Source organism: Orcinus orca, chromosome 8 (assembly GCF_937001465.1).
Source record: "Orcinus orca chromosome 8, mOrcOrc1.1, whole genome shotgun sequence".
Taxonomy (NCBI): Eukaryota; Metazoa; Chordata; class Mammalia; order Artiodactyla; family Delphinidae; genus Orcinus; species Orcinus orca.
The window spans coordinates 14321889-14338744 of record NC_064566.1 but is presented as its reverse complement, the minus strand read 5'-3'; the positions used below and the strand labels follow the sequence as shown (position 1 = coordinate 14338744).

At 51.3% G+C, this 16856-nt stretch overlaps 1 protein-coding gene across 1 annotated transcript in view; it reads left to right on the top strand.

Moving 5' to 3' along the window:
• The window catches only part of CRY2 (cryptochrome circadian regulator 2), a 33746-nt gene that overhangs the window by 9200 nt on the left and 7690 nt on the right, over window positions 1–16856 (top strand). The window contains exons 3-11 of the mRNA XM_004264040.4: window positions 1294–1436; window positions 3002–3186; window positions 3928–4016; window positions 10427–10567; window positions 11717–12028; window positions 12244–12395; window positions 12518–12720; window positions 13041–13133; window positions 14281–14422. Coding sequence (XP_004264088.1) covers window positions 1294–1436; window positions 3002–3186; window positions 3928–4016; window positions 10427–10567; window positions 11717–12028; window positions 12244–12395; window positions 12518–12720; window positions 13041–13133; window positions 14281–14420 — 1458 coding nt within the window. The 3' untranslated portion in view covers window positions 14421–14422. The remainder of the gene's footprint in view (window positions 1–1293; window positions 1437–3001; window positions 3187–3927; window positions 4017–10426; window positions 10568–11716; window positions 12029–12243; window positions 12396–12517; window positions 12721–13040; window positions 13134–14280; window positions 14423–16856) is intronic.

Here is a 16856-nt window from a genome sequence, read left to right as displayed (position 1 = left end):
ATACAGATAGATCATTCATTCACTGTATGTTATTAAGCTTCTACTGTGTACTAGGCCCCATACTAGGTCCTAGGGTAATGAAGAATAAGCATGATTTCTGCTGTGAGCATTCACACTGTAATGGAGGAAACAGCAAGTAATGGGAAGCTTCATTGCCATATGATAACTGCTGTGATGGAAAACGGGCAAGGTTCAGGAGAATCATCCTGAGGGAGAAGGCCTAGGAGGCTTCTTGGAAAAGGTGTCATCTAATAATATTTTTATTATTATTCACAGGGTTATGAGTCTTTAACAGTGTAATCTATATGAACTGCTAAGCATGGTACTTGGCTCATAGTAAGTGCTCAATAAGTGTGTAGTGCTGCTGTCCTTGAACGAGGGATAAGCAACCCTGCTCAGGACTCACATGCATCAGGGCTGAGTCAGGACCAGGCTGGCCTGTGCACGGCCAGGACATTTGCCCCGGGGATTCAGAGTTTTAAGGGGCCATGACCAGAGACTTTGGTTGGAATGTGGTTTCCTTCTAGCTAGTTGCATGCTCTAGGGCTTTCTGTGGGTTTTCTGTACAACTTTTCACTGGGCCACTTTCTCCCAGCTTTGCTAGGAAATCTAGAAACTTCTACTAGACATGACTAAAGACTTGGAAAAGAATTCCCTTCTTTTTAAATATGTGGCCCCTCTGGTCTGATTTCTCTGACCTCTGGGCTAAGGGCTGCTCCTCCTTTCCCAGCTCTCTGAGACCTGGAGCCTATTAGCTGTGTTTCCTACTGGCCTCAGGAGTGTTGCTGTGGAAACCATCAACACACTTCACACAGCACAAGTCTGCCAAGAAAACTAGGCCAGAAGTTTTCAGGGCCCTGAGGAGCTCTGGGAAAGGCTTGCCAAGCAGGCGGAATATGGCGATCCTGTCCCCCGCCATCTTTACCATTGAGTCAGTGCCTTTCTGGGATTGGAGGCTCCCCTGGGAGCATGTATTTATATCCTCCTGCTGCATTCTCCTACCACAAGGATACAGCAAGTACAGAGCTTCCCACCTCTCTCCTGATTCCACAGAGACCACTAGCCTCGGGCTCCACTGTCGTAGGCTGCTGGCCTCACCTCAAAGGCCTGCCCTCCTCAAACCTTGTGGATCTCAGATTTTTGGTTTTCCAGTTCAAGTCATTGTCCCTAGTTTGTTCTGCAGCCCATTCTGTCAGGTCTCTAGACTTACTCTGTACCCTCCCAGGAGAGAGCTGAGTGCCCAGCTTCTTTCTCCCCAAACAGTGTTGAGCATTACAGATTCTCTCCCTACAGGAATGGGGGGTGACCCGCTTGACCTTTGAATATGACTCTGAACCCTTTGGGAAAGAACGGGACGCAGCCATCATGAAGATGGCCAAGGAGGCTGGTGTGGAGGTGGTGACTGAGAACTCTCATACTCTCTATGACCTGGACAAGTAAGAGATGGGCCCCAGGGGTCAGGTTGCCAATTGTGGGAGTTGGTGATTTGGGCCCCTGCTGAGTGGAACTCAGGGAGATTCAGCAATAGGGCCCCCTGGCGCATGAAGTATGGCGTTTTCTAGAAGCTGGAAGAGAATAGGTCAGAGTTGGGGCCTGTAGAGCAGCTCAAAGAGCTTACCCGATTTGGGTGCAAAGAGGCTTATTAGGCCCAAGGGACAGAAGCAGTGAGGCTCCCCACTCAGGATCTTCATAGATCTGCTCCTAACACGCTCCAGTCCCATCCACCCCACACACTCCCGCTTCTGTCCTGCTGCTCAGAAACTGCCCTCTGACCTCAGTGGGCCCTGTCTGTCGCCCCTCCCAGCAGATCTCTGTCCTCATAGACACAACTTCTGTTCCTGAGATGCGTTCCCTGGGCTCCCCTGGCTATCTGGGTTTCCCGGCCATGCATTTAGATGTTGCTCCTGAGGCTCTAGAGATCCCTGCAGGGCCTCTGTGCTTTCAGAGGGGCTAGGAGGAACCCCTTTCCTCCCCTTCCCTGCGAGAGCTGTCACCCTCCTGCTGCTGCTGCCACTGCTGCCAAGCCCTGCTCCCTGTCCCTCTCCCCACAACCAGTGGTGGGGGTCACACAGCTCTGCATGTGAGCTGCGCTCAGCTCAGGGAAGCGCTGGGTGTGGAGCTCCTCCTCCTGCCACGTGCCGGAGGAGGGGTGAGGTACTGCAGGGGCAGCAGCCAACCTTCTGTCTCCACTAACGGAAGGGAGGAGAAAGGAACTGATATATAAACTCGCCCAGCAAGCCCGGCTTGCGTAAGCTGCTTCTTGGCCAACAAGAGCCCCAGGAGTCTAGCTGCAGCCCATCCCAGTTCATCCTTATAAAAACAGCCTCAGTTCTCCTCTAAACTCTCCTGTATCTTTTCTTCCTATCTCAGTGCAGCTGTGTTTCCCTTGCTCATGAAAAAATACTTTTGTAAATTGCAAAAAAGAAAAAGAAAACCCTTGAAGTATTAGTTGTTACTATTAACCCCAGGCCCAGCCTCCGATTTAGGGAGGACAGGCTGTTCTCCACCTCTCTGTTCTAGTAATTGGGGCCCAACAAGGGAATGATTTTTCAACCAAGGAACATGTTTGCCGCTCTGATCGAAGAACTTCCTCGAGGCTTACGCTGGGATAGAGAGGGAGGTCCACGGGACTCCCTGTGGCTTGGACAGGCAAACCAAGGACCAAGAAGGCCAGTGGGGACTTCTCTGTGATTAGAGAGATATGGTCAGTCTCTGTCTTTAGGCGGCTCCACATCGGCACCAGGGAACCTGGAATTGAGCCCCAGTTTTGGCCCTGACTTGCTCCGGGCACCTGCTCCGGCAATCTAGGCTTCATATTCCCTCTCGGTAAAATGGAGATGTAGCCCCCCTTGTCCCCTCCTTTCCACTTAGGAGTGGGACCCATGAGCGGATGAGGAAAGCTACCCTCCAAGCCTTCGAAGTCTGGGCTCTTTTCTGGGTGGGCAGGGACCTGAGATGAAGGGTCTTGTGAGTGACGTCTGGGGTGCTTTGGGATTCCCAGGATTATTGAGCTGAACGGGCAGAAGCCGCCCCTTACCTACAAGCGCTTTCAGGCCATCATCAGCCGCATGGAGCTGCCCAAGAAGCCTGTGGGCTCTGTGACCAGCCAGCAGATGGAGGGCTGCAGGGCTGAGATCCAGGAGAACCACGATGAGACCTATGGCGTGCCCTCCCTGGAGGAGCTGGGTGCGTACTTCCTGCCCCAAGCCTCTCATGCCAGCACCTCCTTTTTTGTAAAAGAATTTGCCGTTTTTTCTTTTCTGTCAAAGTAATGCAGTTACTGTAGACACTTTAGAAAATACGGAGACACGAAAATGGAAATAGCACTATTACCCACCACCCAGAGAAAACCAGCCTTAATTTTGCAGTAGTCCTTCTGCAGTCTTTTTTCTGTTCGTATTTATGTATGTAATCTTCTGTTTCTAGTTCATGCCTCTATTTTTGTACTTTTCCCTCTCAGATACAGGCACAGCCTGGTGCTGGCATCAGTGGGCTTCTCAATACCAACATAACTAGTGTTGTTTCTGATGAAAGGGGGTATGTCGGCCTCTCAGGTTACTGACTACACCCTCTCTCCCCTTCCCGTTCCCCTTCCTCCCCACCATCCATTGTTTTGATCTGAACAGTTAGCCTTTCTCACCGAGTAGTCAGCTAACCTGACAGTGCCAGCTGTACAGGACTGTTCACCTGTCCAGAGTGAAGCTTGGAGGAGGCGAGAGAAAGGAGAGGAAAGGTCACGGTGGAGAGAGAACCAATGTGACTTAGAAAACATGGACCCATTAAGGATTATCTCAGCCCCACTAGCACCAGAAACACAGTGGTTCAGTTCCCACAAAGCTCAAAGAGCAGCCCAGCCTGGGAGGACTTGCCGAGCCGTCACTGAAATGGCCTGACCTCCAGTCCTGTGACCTGCTCCTCCCCGTGTAGGATTCCCCACTGAAGGACTCGGCCCAGCTGTTTGGCAAGGAGGAGAGACGGAAGCTCTGGCCCGCCTGGATAAGCACCTGGAACGGAAGGTACGGCCCCGTTTCTGAGACACGGAACTTCAGATGCTGACACCCATGCTGCAGGGAAGATGGAGCCAGGTTCATGTCCCTTAGTGCCTCTTAGCTCAAGCTGGTTGAAAACTGGAAAGTCTTCCTTATGGCAATAACAACAATAACAATAGCAGTTACCATTTAGTGAGTGCTTACCATGGGCTGGTCACTGGGCTGAGCATTTCTGGGTTTAGCACCTGCTTGCACTATATCCTTTCATCTTTCCAACAGCCCTGCAAGGACAGCATTAAGCTCTCCATTTTACAGATTAGGAAACTAAGGCTTAGAGTGGTTAAGTAACTTGCCTGAGGTCACACAGTAAGTAGTAGAGTGAGATCTTGTTCTATGTGATTCTAAAACTTAGGCTAGATTGCTTTTCTTTCATCTGTGTGTCCCCTTACTGAGAGGGTATCTGGTCAGTAAAGTCCATAAGATTAATTATTTTGTGTTTATGTGCCCCCCACCTTTTGCTGGGTCTCCTCCAAGGGTTTGATTTCCATTTGCTTGTCACAGAGAACAAATGACCCACCTCCCAGTAAAGTGGGAATTGGTAAGAGGAAGGAAAGAGGCCAAGGCCCCAGAGGCACCCCTCATAGTGTCACATGCCCCCACCTCCCTGGGACTAGAGAAGCAGAGGAGGTTCTCATGAACAGTCAGCTCCTATTTCCTGCACCCCTGCAGATGGTTTATAGACTGGGTCCCTAAAATCACAACTTGTTCTATTCCTGCTCAGATGGCTGGGCATTTGGCCCAGCATCCAGGTGATAACAATGCAAGAAGGAGGCTAAGATAGCAGACTTGGAAAGAATGCTTCCCAGCCCTGGAGGTACCTCGCCAGCAGTGAAGGCACACCATGGGCCTAGCCTCCCCAAGGCGCAGCAGCCTTGATGTCCCTGTTTGGGTGTTACCATCAGACAGGGCCAAAAGCAAGCCCCAGCAATTTAAAAGGATAAGAACTGATGTCCAAGGGCATGGGGGAACCAGCTGTCTTTGTCGACGTCAGCTTTACCAAGAGATTCTTACGGTCAGTCTGGAGACAAAGGCTGGGCCAAGGAGGCAGAAAGGCACAGATGATTTTGGAAAAGAGGCAGACAGCTTCCTCTGGTGGTGCTAAGCAGATTGAAAATAAGCTGCTCGTGACCAGCCTTGCCACTGCTCAAGGAAAGCCTGCCTGAGAATGAAATAATACAGAGGAAAGCAGAGCTGAGATGGTGAATGCATTCCAAGTAGCACTAGTTGGACACCTAGATCCAGCTGTGCCTGAAGGCTACGTCTTGGACTCTTGGTTATATGAATTAAAAAAATCCCTTTTTCAAAGGCCACCCCAGAAATGGGGTGGCAGGAGTACAATGAGACTTAAAAGTGTAAAGAGCTAACCTATAGCTTGGGGATTATTATCCCCTTAAAAGCATTTTGGGGCTTCCCTGGTGGCACAGTGGTTGAGAGTCCTCCTGCCGATGCAGGGGACGCGGGTTCGTGCCCCGGTCTGGGAGGATACCACGTGCCGCGGAGCAGCTGTGCCCGTGAGCCATGGCTGCTGAGCCTGCGCATCCGGAGCCTGTGCTCCGCAACGGGAGAGGCCACAGCAGTGAGAGGCCCGCGTACAGCAAAAAAAAAAAAAAAAAAAAAAATCACCAAGTCAGGGACTTCTTTTCCAGACACCCCTGGAGGGCCTCTTTTGTAGTGGGGCCTTATGTCAGGGCCCTTCAGACTCAGTGGTAGCCTGAGGGAATACTGTATTTTACACATCAGGGAGAACAAAAGGTACCTGATGGGCGGGAGTTTAACCATTTCAGGAGGTTTATTTTAACTTCTTCAACTCTCCAAATCTGAAACGAGTATTTTCTTATGTCAGAATGGTCTAGCTGCTAGAAAGACTGCCTAAAAAGACAGGCATAGTGTCTGTCTCCAGAAACATAGTCTATAGGAGATGATAGACACGAAACAAGTAATTACAGTATGCTTAGGGTTAGGAAAGGAGTAGTTCAGAGGGTTATGGGAATGAAAGAGCAAGATGATTATATTAATCAGTTCTTGTTTGCAAGTTGGCCTTTGAAAAAGGGATTTTTTTAACTCATATAACCAAGAGTCCAAGATGTAGCCTTCAGGCACAGCTGGATCTAGGTGTCCAGCTAGTGCTACTTGGAATGCATTCACCATCTCAGCTCTGCTTTCCTCTGTATTTTCTCATTCTCAGGCAGGCTTTCCTTGAGCAGTGGCAAGGCTGGTCACCAGCAGCTTATTTTCAATCTGCTTAGCACCACCAGAGGACGTTGTCTGCCTCTTTTCCAAAAGCTTCAGAAAAAGTCCCAAGGAGTGTTTTCATTGGTCTGGCTTGGGCCATGTGACTTTCCCTGACTCTGTCACTGTGGCCAGGGAAGGGGGCGCTTTCTCTGGCCAGACTTGAATCTGGGAGTGAGCCCACTCCCAGAGTCAGAGGTGGCTTAGCTTTACTTTCCCACCTTGAACTGAGATTAGGGAAGGGTTGGGTCACCACAAGAAAATTAGGTGCTGCTGCCAAAAAGGGGGAGGCAAACAGTATGATCTTTACCACTGGCTTACCCAGTAGTAGCTGAGGACAAGCATCTCTCCATAAAGGTGTCCCAATTAAATGAAAAAGGGATGATGGAATCTTGCAGCCCCTAGTGAGGACACATGATACATTAATGACCTCTAACACCAAGGAGAGTGACAGTCAGGCACGTACCCCCTGTAGTCTTGCCAAGGAGATCAGACCTGAGTCCAAGCCAGTCTCTGGTACCAGCCACCAATTTGCAGGCAACACACAGGACAGAGGGATGTGTTGAACTGCACCGTAAGTACACAGGGAAATCTGGACTGTGGGAATTAGTACAAGTCAAACGGCATGGATTCTTTGGCAGAAAATATAAAAGGAAAAGAAGGAAATGGCAGGAAATGCATAGAGTAAAAGAAACTTAAATAACACATCAAAGTATAATGAGAACGTACTGTATAGTACAAGGAACTCTACTCAGTGCTCTGTGGTGACCCAAATGGGAAGGAAATCCAAAAGAGGGGACATATGTATACATATAGCTGATTCACTTTGCTGTACAGCAGAAACTAACACAACATTGTAAAGAAACTATACTCCAATAAAAATTAATAATAAAAAAAAACACTTCAAAGTCTTTTACATGGCCAAGACTAAACTATAGTGCCTAGGGGTGCACATTTGGGTGAAAACAAGAAAAAAACACTTAAAAATGCGAGAAATAACTGAAAAGATAAAGCCCTCCCTTCCAAATGTGCTTTGCAAAAACAGGAAAATGTAAACATTTTTATTTTATTTTTTTTAAATTTATTTATTTTACTTATTTATTTTTGGCTGCGTTCGGTCTTTGTTGCTGCGCGCGGGCTTTCTCTAGTTGCGGCAAGCGGGGGCTACTCTTCGTTGCGGTGCGCGGGCTTCTCATTGCAGGGGCTGTTCTTGTTGCGGAGCACGGGCTCTAGGCGCACGGGCCTCAGTAGTTGCGGCATGTGGGCTCAGTAGTTGTGGCTCGTGGGCTCTAGAGCGCAGGCTCAGTAGTTGTGATGCACAGGCTTAGTTGCTCCATGGCATGGGGGATCTTCCTGGACCAGGGCTCGAACCCGTGTCCCCTGCCTTGGCAGACGGATTCTTAACCACTGCGCCACCAGGGAAGTCCCAGGAAAGTGATTATTATAAAAGTTGGACAAGTGGTCACTTACGGGGCAGGGAAGGGACCGTGACTGGGATGAGCACATAGATGGGCTTCTGGGGTGGCCGGCAAAGTACTGATTCTTGAACTTTGGTGATGGTTGCACAGGTGTTTGCCTTAGAATAATTTGTTAAGCACACATCTGTGTGATTTCTGTATCTGTGTTTCACTTAAAATAAAAAGATTTTCAAAGAGAGGTGGGCCAAGGATATGAGCAGGTAAATATACCTCGCGTCTGTTAGAGGTACTTAACCAATACCTGAGGGATCACCTGCCGAAGAGGTGGCCTTTAGGTTGAGACTTGAAGGAAGAGTCAAAATTAACCAAGGTAAGGGGAGTGGAAAGGAAGGCAGCACTCCAGCCAAGGGAGCTGCATGTGTAAAGGCTAGTAAGAGCATGGTGCTAAAGAAGAGTGGTGAGGAAGGAAGCTAGAAAGATGGGGCCACTGTGGGGTGCTTGTAAGCCATGTTTAGGATTTGGGACTCTAGCCTAAGAATACCAGGAAGCCCAGTGCATGTATTGTCCTCAGGGACAGGCATTTTAAAGAATCACTGTGCTCCCACTGTGGAGGGTGGATTAGGGGGGACAAGAATTGATGCAGAGAGGTCAGTTAGGAGGCTGTCACAGTTGTGCAGTATAGATACAATCTTAGCCTAAACCAGGTTGGTGGCAATAGGGAATGGAAAGAAAAGGACAGATTAGAGAAACACTTGGACAGTAGGATTGACAGGACCTGGTGAGCAGGGAGTCAAAGGTGACGGCCAGGCTTTTGGCTTGGGCAATGAGGTGGATGACAGTGCAGTTTTTGAGATAGGGAATGCCAATGGAAGGGTGGTTTAAAGAAAAGAACCTGCTACCCTTGAGGTGCCTGAAAGGCAATCAAGTAGAGCTCTCTGGCAGGGAGTTGGGTGGAGTGACTTGGGAGTCTAGGTGAGCAGTTCTGGGCCAGAGCTACAGACGTGGTGATCGTCTGCAAAGAAATTGTCTCGGGAGCCGTGGGACTGGATGAACTCACGCAGGAACACAGTTGAGTAGAAGGGACCTAGGACAGAGCCCTGGGGTGCCGACACTTAAGGAGTTGGGAGGGGTGGTGGACCTGGTGAAACACCAAGAACAGCCAACCAGCTGATGGCAGCCAGGAGCCAACAGAATGGCGGGTGTGGAGACAGGGAGCAGTCAGCAGGGTGAAGTGCTACGGGGGAGTCCAAAAATACAGGGACAGAAAACGCCCACAGGATCCGGTGGCATGGACATCTCAGAGACTCTGGCAGGAGTGGTGAAGGCAGAAGTGGAGGTGGGCGTGAGGAAATGGAGAAAGGCTGGCTGCGAAGGGAGGAAAGAGGACCCAAGGGGAGAAGTCCGCAGGGTGACTAGAAGTTCTTTTTGTTTTGTTTTGTTTGCAATGAAACAAGATCATTTTCCCAATGTCCTTGGAGTGAACAGGGAAGAGAGGGAGAGATGGAATGTGCAAGAGAAGGAAGAGGGGAGGGCTCCAGAGCCAGGTGGAGGCCTTAGCCTTGGGCAGGGTCACAGGAGGGACAGGGGGTAGATGGGGATGCAGGTGAGTTTCTAGATTTGGTGGCTAAAAGTTGAGGTGTTTCCTACCTGATGGCTTCCATTTCCTTATCAAAAGGAAGGAAGGTCATCTGCTGAAGGGTGGTGGGAAAGTGTGGAATAGGAGGTCTAAAGAGGGTGTAAAGGACTTCCCTGGTGATCCAGTGGTTAAGACTCCACACTCCCGCTGCAGGGGCTGTGGGTTTGATCCCTGATTGGGGAAGTTCCGCATGCCAAGCAGCGCGGCCAAAAAAAGAATAAAGAGGGCGTGAAGTTTGTGAAATAGTCATCACGAGGAGAAAGAGGGCATTAGGAGTCAAGAAAGAGAAAATGGTTATTAGAGGTAGTGGAAAAAGACTGGAATCTGGAGTCAGTCCCTCCAGCTCTCTCTTACCACCTCTGTAACCTCAGAAGAGTCACATAACACTTTGAGCTTCCTTTCCTCGTTTTCGAAAGGAGGTAATGACAAATGCTGCCTCAGACGATTGTTAAGATCAAATGAGAGAACACAGATGTCAGTGAGTAGTGGAGATAAAGCACTCTGCCGGCAGCAACTGATGATAAAAACAAGACCAATGATACTGTATGACAAGTGGCCCCAGCAATGAATGTCTCTGTGGGTTTCCAGGAATGGGTTTCTTGGCGCTGTTGAACAGTGGGGAGAAGTGCTTGGGTAGCCACCGTGTAGCAGCAGCCTCAGGGCCCCTGGGACAGAGCAGGGACTGAGGGAGGGATATCTTCCTCTGTAATGGAGACGCCCTTTTTCCTTTCTTCTGTAGAATCACAGACCCTTCAGTGCTTTCAGAAACTTTCATTTCCATCATCTTATTTCATCCCCAGGAGGTGGGAAATTTTGTTCTCATTTAATAAACAAGTAGCTGAGGGACTAAATAACTTATGCTCATAGCACAAATTAAACAGAGTCAGGACAAGAACTTGGGCCTCATTGTTTGATCGGTGGTGGTTCCATCAAACATTCTGCCAGCGTGAAGTAGCGGGACGTGCAGGTCTCATCCTGGCTTTTTGGCTTTCTGGTCTGCGACCTTAGGCAGATCCTTAACTAGCTGGTGCCTCAGGTTTTTTCCTCTGAAGCCTCCAGGTCTGTCCTTTCTTTGCCTTCTCTTTCTGCTGCAGGCCTGGGTTGCCAACTATGAGAGACCCCGCATGAATGCCAACTCCCTGCTGGCCAGCCCCACGGGCCTCAGCCCCTACCTGCGCTTCGGCTGCCTCTCCTGCCGCCTCTTCTACTACCGCCTGTGGGACCTGTACAAAAAGGTAAGGGGCGGTGAGGGCGGCAGAGCCCGCCCCCGGTTGCAGCCCAGAGGACACCAGGGCTTTCTGGGCCGGTCAGTTACCCTGAAGAGAGGCCTTCCCTCTGGCTTAAGTGTGCGTACTGTCCAGAGAAGGTGAGGAAGAAGCCACATCCAAGAGGGGCCAGAGCCAAGCACAGCCCAAACTGCTCATCTAAACAAATCCAGGTTCTCAAGTGGAGCAGAACAGGCAGGAAAGCCGACCTCGGGGTGTGACCCCGGAGGTGGCATTTCTGCTGGCAGCAGGTGGATGGGGGCCAAGCAGTCAGGGTGGGAGGCAGGGAGGCTGAGGCTGCTGCCAGTTCTAAGGTGAAGAGCACAGCAGCCCTCTATGGGGCTGTGTCCAGAGCATTTAAAGGGGAGCCTAGGAGCGGCAGTTACCCATCAGTGATGTGGAAATGACCCGGAGAGCTGAATGCAGGGCTGGACACGGACAATGGGTGGATAGCCCTGTAGTAATGCACCCACCCCCAGGAGGAGAGAGGACAACACATCCAGCTGTTCAGAGTCATCAGATCCATCCTTGCGTCTGCATCGTTTCACGTTGTTTCCTCATTCTTGCCAATATCTGGATTTTGTGGCGTGGCATGCGGTAACTTTGCCCGCTTGGTGGGTAATCTTGTGATTTTAGGAAGATTATTATTTGCTTGGCAGTCTGATGTCTTAATTCTTTCATGGCCCCAGATCCAGGCTGTTGGGCATAACTTATTTAACCAAAATCTAGACTGAGCATTTTTTACGTGTGCTGTGAGAAAACTTACTTTGACGTTTTAGAAAGTGGAGCCCAACAGGAACTCTCGAGGGCAAGGATCATGACCAGTCTTTGGGAGTTTGGTTCCCAGTGCAGAGTCCCGGCAGCGCTGTCCCTTTCCACTGCCTGCTGCTCCGCAGCCATCCTCAGGGCTCTGAGCAGTAGTGGGCACAGCCAGGGCCCAGGGTTCAGTCTGCAGCACACCCTGCCGCTTCTCCTGGGGCAGGGTCCCTCCATGCATCTAGGGGCTTTGGAGCCACCAAGTTCATGGCAGCTCCAGATTCCTTTGTGGGGAAGTTCTGAGTGGCACGGCGCTGATAGCTGGGCAAGCGTTTGTATCCACGTGCTGTCCCACCCCACCAGGTGAAGCGGAGCAGCACACCCCCGCTCTCCCTGTTTGGGCAACTCCTGTGGCGAGAGTTCTTTTACACGGCGGCCACCAACAACCCCAGGTTTGACCGCATGGAGGGGAACCCCATCTGCATCCAGATCCCCTGGGATCGCAACCCCGAGGCCCTGGCCAAGTGGGCCGAGGGCAAGACAGGCTTCCCTTGGATTGACGCCATCATGACCCAACTGAGGCAGGAGGGCTGGATCCACCATCTGGCCCGGCACGCTGTGGCCTGCTTCCTCACGCGCGGGGACCTCTGGGTCAGCTGGGAGAGCGGGGTCCGGGTGAGTCCTCTCTCAGCGGGCAGCCCAGGGCAGCCCCCTTTTGGGCTGGGGGATGGGCTGGGAGCCTGGGTCCAGGAGATTCCCTCCAGATCCTTCTTGGCTTGCCCTCAGCAGAAGGCTTTGGCTCCCTTCTCCGCAGGGTGTGTGGTGACTTGGGGGGAACCATGGCCGTAGGTCCCCAAGGAGGCTGACTGTCCCACCCTCCCTGCATCTAGGTATTTGATGAGCTGCTCCTGGATGCAGATTTCAGCGTGAACGCAGGCAGCTGGATGTGGCTGTCCTGCAGTGCTTTCTTCCAACAGTTCTTCCACTGCTACTGCCCAGTGGGCTTTGGCCGCCGCACGGACCCCAGTGGAGACTACATCAGGTGAGGGTGCAGACCAGGCTCTCTGGTTTCTGACCACTTTGGCTTCCTCCTAGGGTGAGATATGCTTGGCCTTTGAAGGAGACTCCAGCGTGCTGATGGGTCGTCTGGTGTGTATGTTTCAGGCGATACCTGCCCAAATTGAAAGGGTTCCCCTCTCGATACATCTATGAGCCCTGGAATGCCCCAGAGTCGATTCAGAAGGCAGCCAAGTGCATCATTGGTGTGGACTACCCACGGCCCATCGTCAACCACGCCGAGACCAGCCGGCTCAACATTGAGCGGATGAAGCAGATTTACCAGCAGCTCTCCCGCTACCGGGGACTCTGTAAGGAGCCCCTACTCTGACTGCCACCCCCTAGTTCCCCGAAGGGAAGGACAACACCTACAGGCTTGGGGCGTAGAGATTCCCAGATGTTTGCAAAGGGAGGCCGCCGAGCACTGTCTTCCAGGCTGTTGACTTGACTTCCCGGGCACAGGCCACACAGGCTGGGCTGGATCAGGCCTCTCTGAATTAGTTGTGGCCAGTGGGAAGCGATGGAACCTTGATGTCATGGCCCAGCACCCCCTGCCTTTTACCTACCTGCCCTGGGGCCCTGTACAGTCCTGTGAGATTGCATTCTGATTATCCCCCTACCTCTTTCCCAGGTCTGCTGGCGTCTGTCCCTTCCTGTATGGAAGACCTCAGCAATCCAGTGGCAGAGCCCAGCTCGAGCCAGGCTGGGGGCATGAGCAGTGCAGGTGAGTACAGCCAGCCTCCCGTGGCCTGTGCCCACCCCAAGGGCACTGCAGAGCTACTCCCACTTCAGTCACTGAGGGCTGAGGATGGAGACCAGAACCAAGTTATGCCCCGATAGAACTTGTATTCCACCTGGGGAGACAGATGGTAAAGGAGCTGTGCAGGATCATGTCAGATAACAAGTGCTTTGGGGGAAAATAAAATCAAGTGACCTGATAAAAGAGGGCTGGGGAAGGGGGTTACTTTAGATGGAGTACCAGGGCCCCATGCAGTGAGCAGAGCCAGCCTTCTAAGAACAGGGGGAAGAGCATTCCAGGCAAAGGGAAGAGCAGGAAAAGACCCAGAGATGGAAACAAGCTTACCCATTCCAGGAACGAGAGGAGGGAGGCCAGTGGGGCTGGTGTGTTCTGAGTGAGGAGCTGGAACGAGAGGAGGACGGACACAGCAGGAGTAGCAGCGCGTAGACTCGTCGTCCACGAGGAAGATTAGGGTTCCGTCGTCAGGGCAGGGAGAAGGCACTGACGGGGGTCAGCAGGGCAGAGGCGTGACCTGGTTTATGTTTTAGAAAGCTCACTCTGCCTGCTGTGTGGAGGGCACAGTGTGGGCAAGAGCCCCCGAGTATAGGAGGCTGGAAAAGAGGCGACTGTAGTTGTCCAGGCAGGTGGCGGGAGAGAGGAGTAGATGGCCTTGCTGCGTTCTTAACCTCTGCCCTTCGGCTCTGGGACGAAGATCAGCGAGCTCAGACCGGCAAGAATGTCAGGGCTTTTTCTAGTTTCTAGTTTGCCCAGCCAGGTTGGCTCCCCGGGTTAGGGCACTGCTCATTCTGGCTTCAGGAGGCCAGTTACGGAGGGAATGCCTCACCTTCAGCGCGAGGATGGCAGACAGGCCAAATCAGTCTCTGGCCTGGAGCCCATGGGATTTGGGGCCCAAAAGCTGGCTGTACTGCCAGCAGGCCTGGTTATGCTCTCCTTGGATGTTTCCAGGCAGAGTCACTGCTGAAAGGAAGGCCAAGGGGCAGGTCTGAGAAGCAGCGTGCTGGTTGCATGATGAGCAGGCTCCCTGCCCCCCAAAGAGCTGCTGCTACACCGTCGAGCGTCATCTTGGCTCCACACACAAGTCTGTGTGACACTTTGACCTGCTTCCCTACAGGCCCAAGACCACTACCCAGTGGCCCAGCGTCCCCCAAACGCAAGCTGGGAGCAGCGGAGGAGCCACCTGGTGAAGAACTCAGCAAACGGGCCAGGGTGGCAGGGTTGCCCCCCTCAGAGCTGCTGAGCAAGGATGTCTGAGAGTGAGTGACAGCAGCTGAGAGTCAGCTTCAGGGACGGGCGTGGGAGAGAGGTGGGGTGAGTGTGGAGAACTGCCCTGCCAGCTGAAGGTTAAAACCCACAAACTAGATTAAAACCTGGTAGGGGCCGGGGGCTTTTCTAGGGTTTCAGCTCAAATTCTACCATCCTGACTTCTATACCTTCTAATACTAAAAAGAGAATTTAAAGATAAAGCCTTGTTCTTTCTTTGCCAGCTAAGGGGGAAAAAAATTGACTCTTGCTACCTATCAAAGTGAGCCAAATCCAGAAAAAGAAAGCAGAGACCCGATTGAAGCTGTGGGAGAAAGAGTCCCAGGGCAGGGTCTGGGGGTGCTCCAGGCCCCTCTGCCATCGCCCCGACAGGCTGTGTCCTGTAGGCTGGCCAGCAGAGGGCAGCACTTACCTTCAGAATTCAGGCTTAGGGACGTTTGGAGGCTCACTTAGCCCAGCCCCACCTGAGGGCCAGAAGACCCAGGCTCCCTATCGTCTGTGCCTCTTACAGCCACTCCTCCATTCGTGCCTTTCTTGTGGCTTCAGCTCTGCACTTCCCTGGCAGTGCTCATCTTCCTTGAAAGCCCCCTGAATGTCTCAAAAAACAAAAACAAAAACTTGGCTCTTCCTTCCCCAGAGCAAGAAGGGCCTTTTATGTCTTTCTGGGGGAGATATAAATTACTGTCCCCTTTCAGTCATCATCTCGGGCTGTTCCTTATGTGCCGTCTGCATCATTAGGTTGGAGGGTGATTTTCTCCACAGAGCCAATTCTTTTTTCTAAACCCTCTACTTCAAGCCAGGTGAGGCCAACTGGTTTGCACATCTAGACTCGAATGCCAGTGAGACGGCGAGTGTTTGATGCCTGGGCCCTTTTCTTCACTAGGCTCTTCGTCTTAGACATTGCAGATGGACAGATTTGTTATCTTGTTCTGGGAGTACCAGCAACCTTAGGTACTGTTCTCTTAGTTACCTCTTAACTCTGTGGTACTGAGCATAGTTCATTCTGTCTTACAAACCTGGAACTTTCCAGGGTGATACTCTGACTTTCAGGTGAGAAGATTAAAGAACAGAGAGGTTAAATGTCTGGGTCATGGTTCCTCAGAGGTAATGGCATCCAATTCAGCTTGAAGCTGTTGCCAGCAAGTGTGTGAGGAAGGGGAGCATAAGACACAGAAAATGTGATACGGGGCTTCCGTGGTGGCGCAGTGGTTGAGGGTCCGCCTGCCGATGCAGGGGGCGCGGGTTCGTGCCCTGGTCCGGGAGGATCCCACGTGCCGCGGAGTGGCTGGGCCCGTGAGCCATGACCACTGGGCCTGCGCGTCCGGAGCCTGTGCTCCGCAACGGGAGAGGACGCAGCAGTGAGAGGCCCGCGTACCGCAAAAAAAAAAAAAATGTGATACGATGCCCACCCACAAGGGTTAGTCTACTTAGAAAAACAAGACAAATAACCTGTAATTCCTAGACAAATGATACAGACTCTACCAGCTTATCACGAGACAGTTATTGGTGGGCCAGAGTGATCAGGGAGTACAACACAGAAGGTTACCCTAGGGGACCCAAAAGATGAATTGGATTTAGACAGCAAGGAGAGCATTTCCAACAAGAAAAACAGCTTAATGATTACATGATCTTGTACAAATTACTTAACCGCTCTGAGACTCAGTTTCCTCACCAAAAATTAGGTTCTTGTTGCAAGGATTAAATGATGAAATGTATGTGTAAGGGACGTGTGGGGCTGCTAGTTGCAGAAAACCTGACTACTGTGTCTAAAACAAAGAGGGATTTGGTTTTCTTACTGAACAAAAGGCCCAGAGCTGGGCGCTGCTAGTTTTGGTTTGGTGGCTCAACAGTGTCAGAGCCAGTTTTTCTGAGATTCTCTTGTTTCCTGCCCTCAAGGTGGCTGCCACAGCTTCAGCCATCAACTCCTTGTTCAAAGCAAGAAAGAGAAGGAAACGCAGAGACAGCTGCACTCATTCATACAATAAACATATGTCAAGTGATCGCGATTTGCCAGACACCGTTGTAGGCACTGGATATAGTTGTGAACAAGACTAACAAAGTCGTCCCTTCCCTCTTGGGTGCATCTTTGTGGGAGGAGACAGACAGTAAACAAATAGATACATCATGTGTCAAGAAGCTCTAAGTGGTATGAAGAAAAAATAAAGTCGAGTAAGAAGGTAGAAAGTTTGGGGCACAGTGGAGGTTGCAGTTTTATATTATGAGGCTTGTCAGGGGATGCCTCTCTTCCTTTTCCATCAAGAAAATAAAAGCTTTCCCAGGATACCCCTTCCCCAGCTTTTCACGTTGGCCTCGTGAGCCAGAGCTGAGTCACAAAGCCTCCCCAAAGCTGGAAAATAGGGGTGTGGAGTGTCAGGATTGGTTAGACCACTGATTTCCAACCTGAGTGAGCAGTGGAATTCCCTAGAG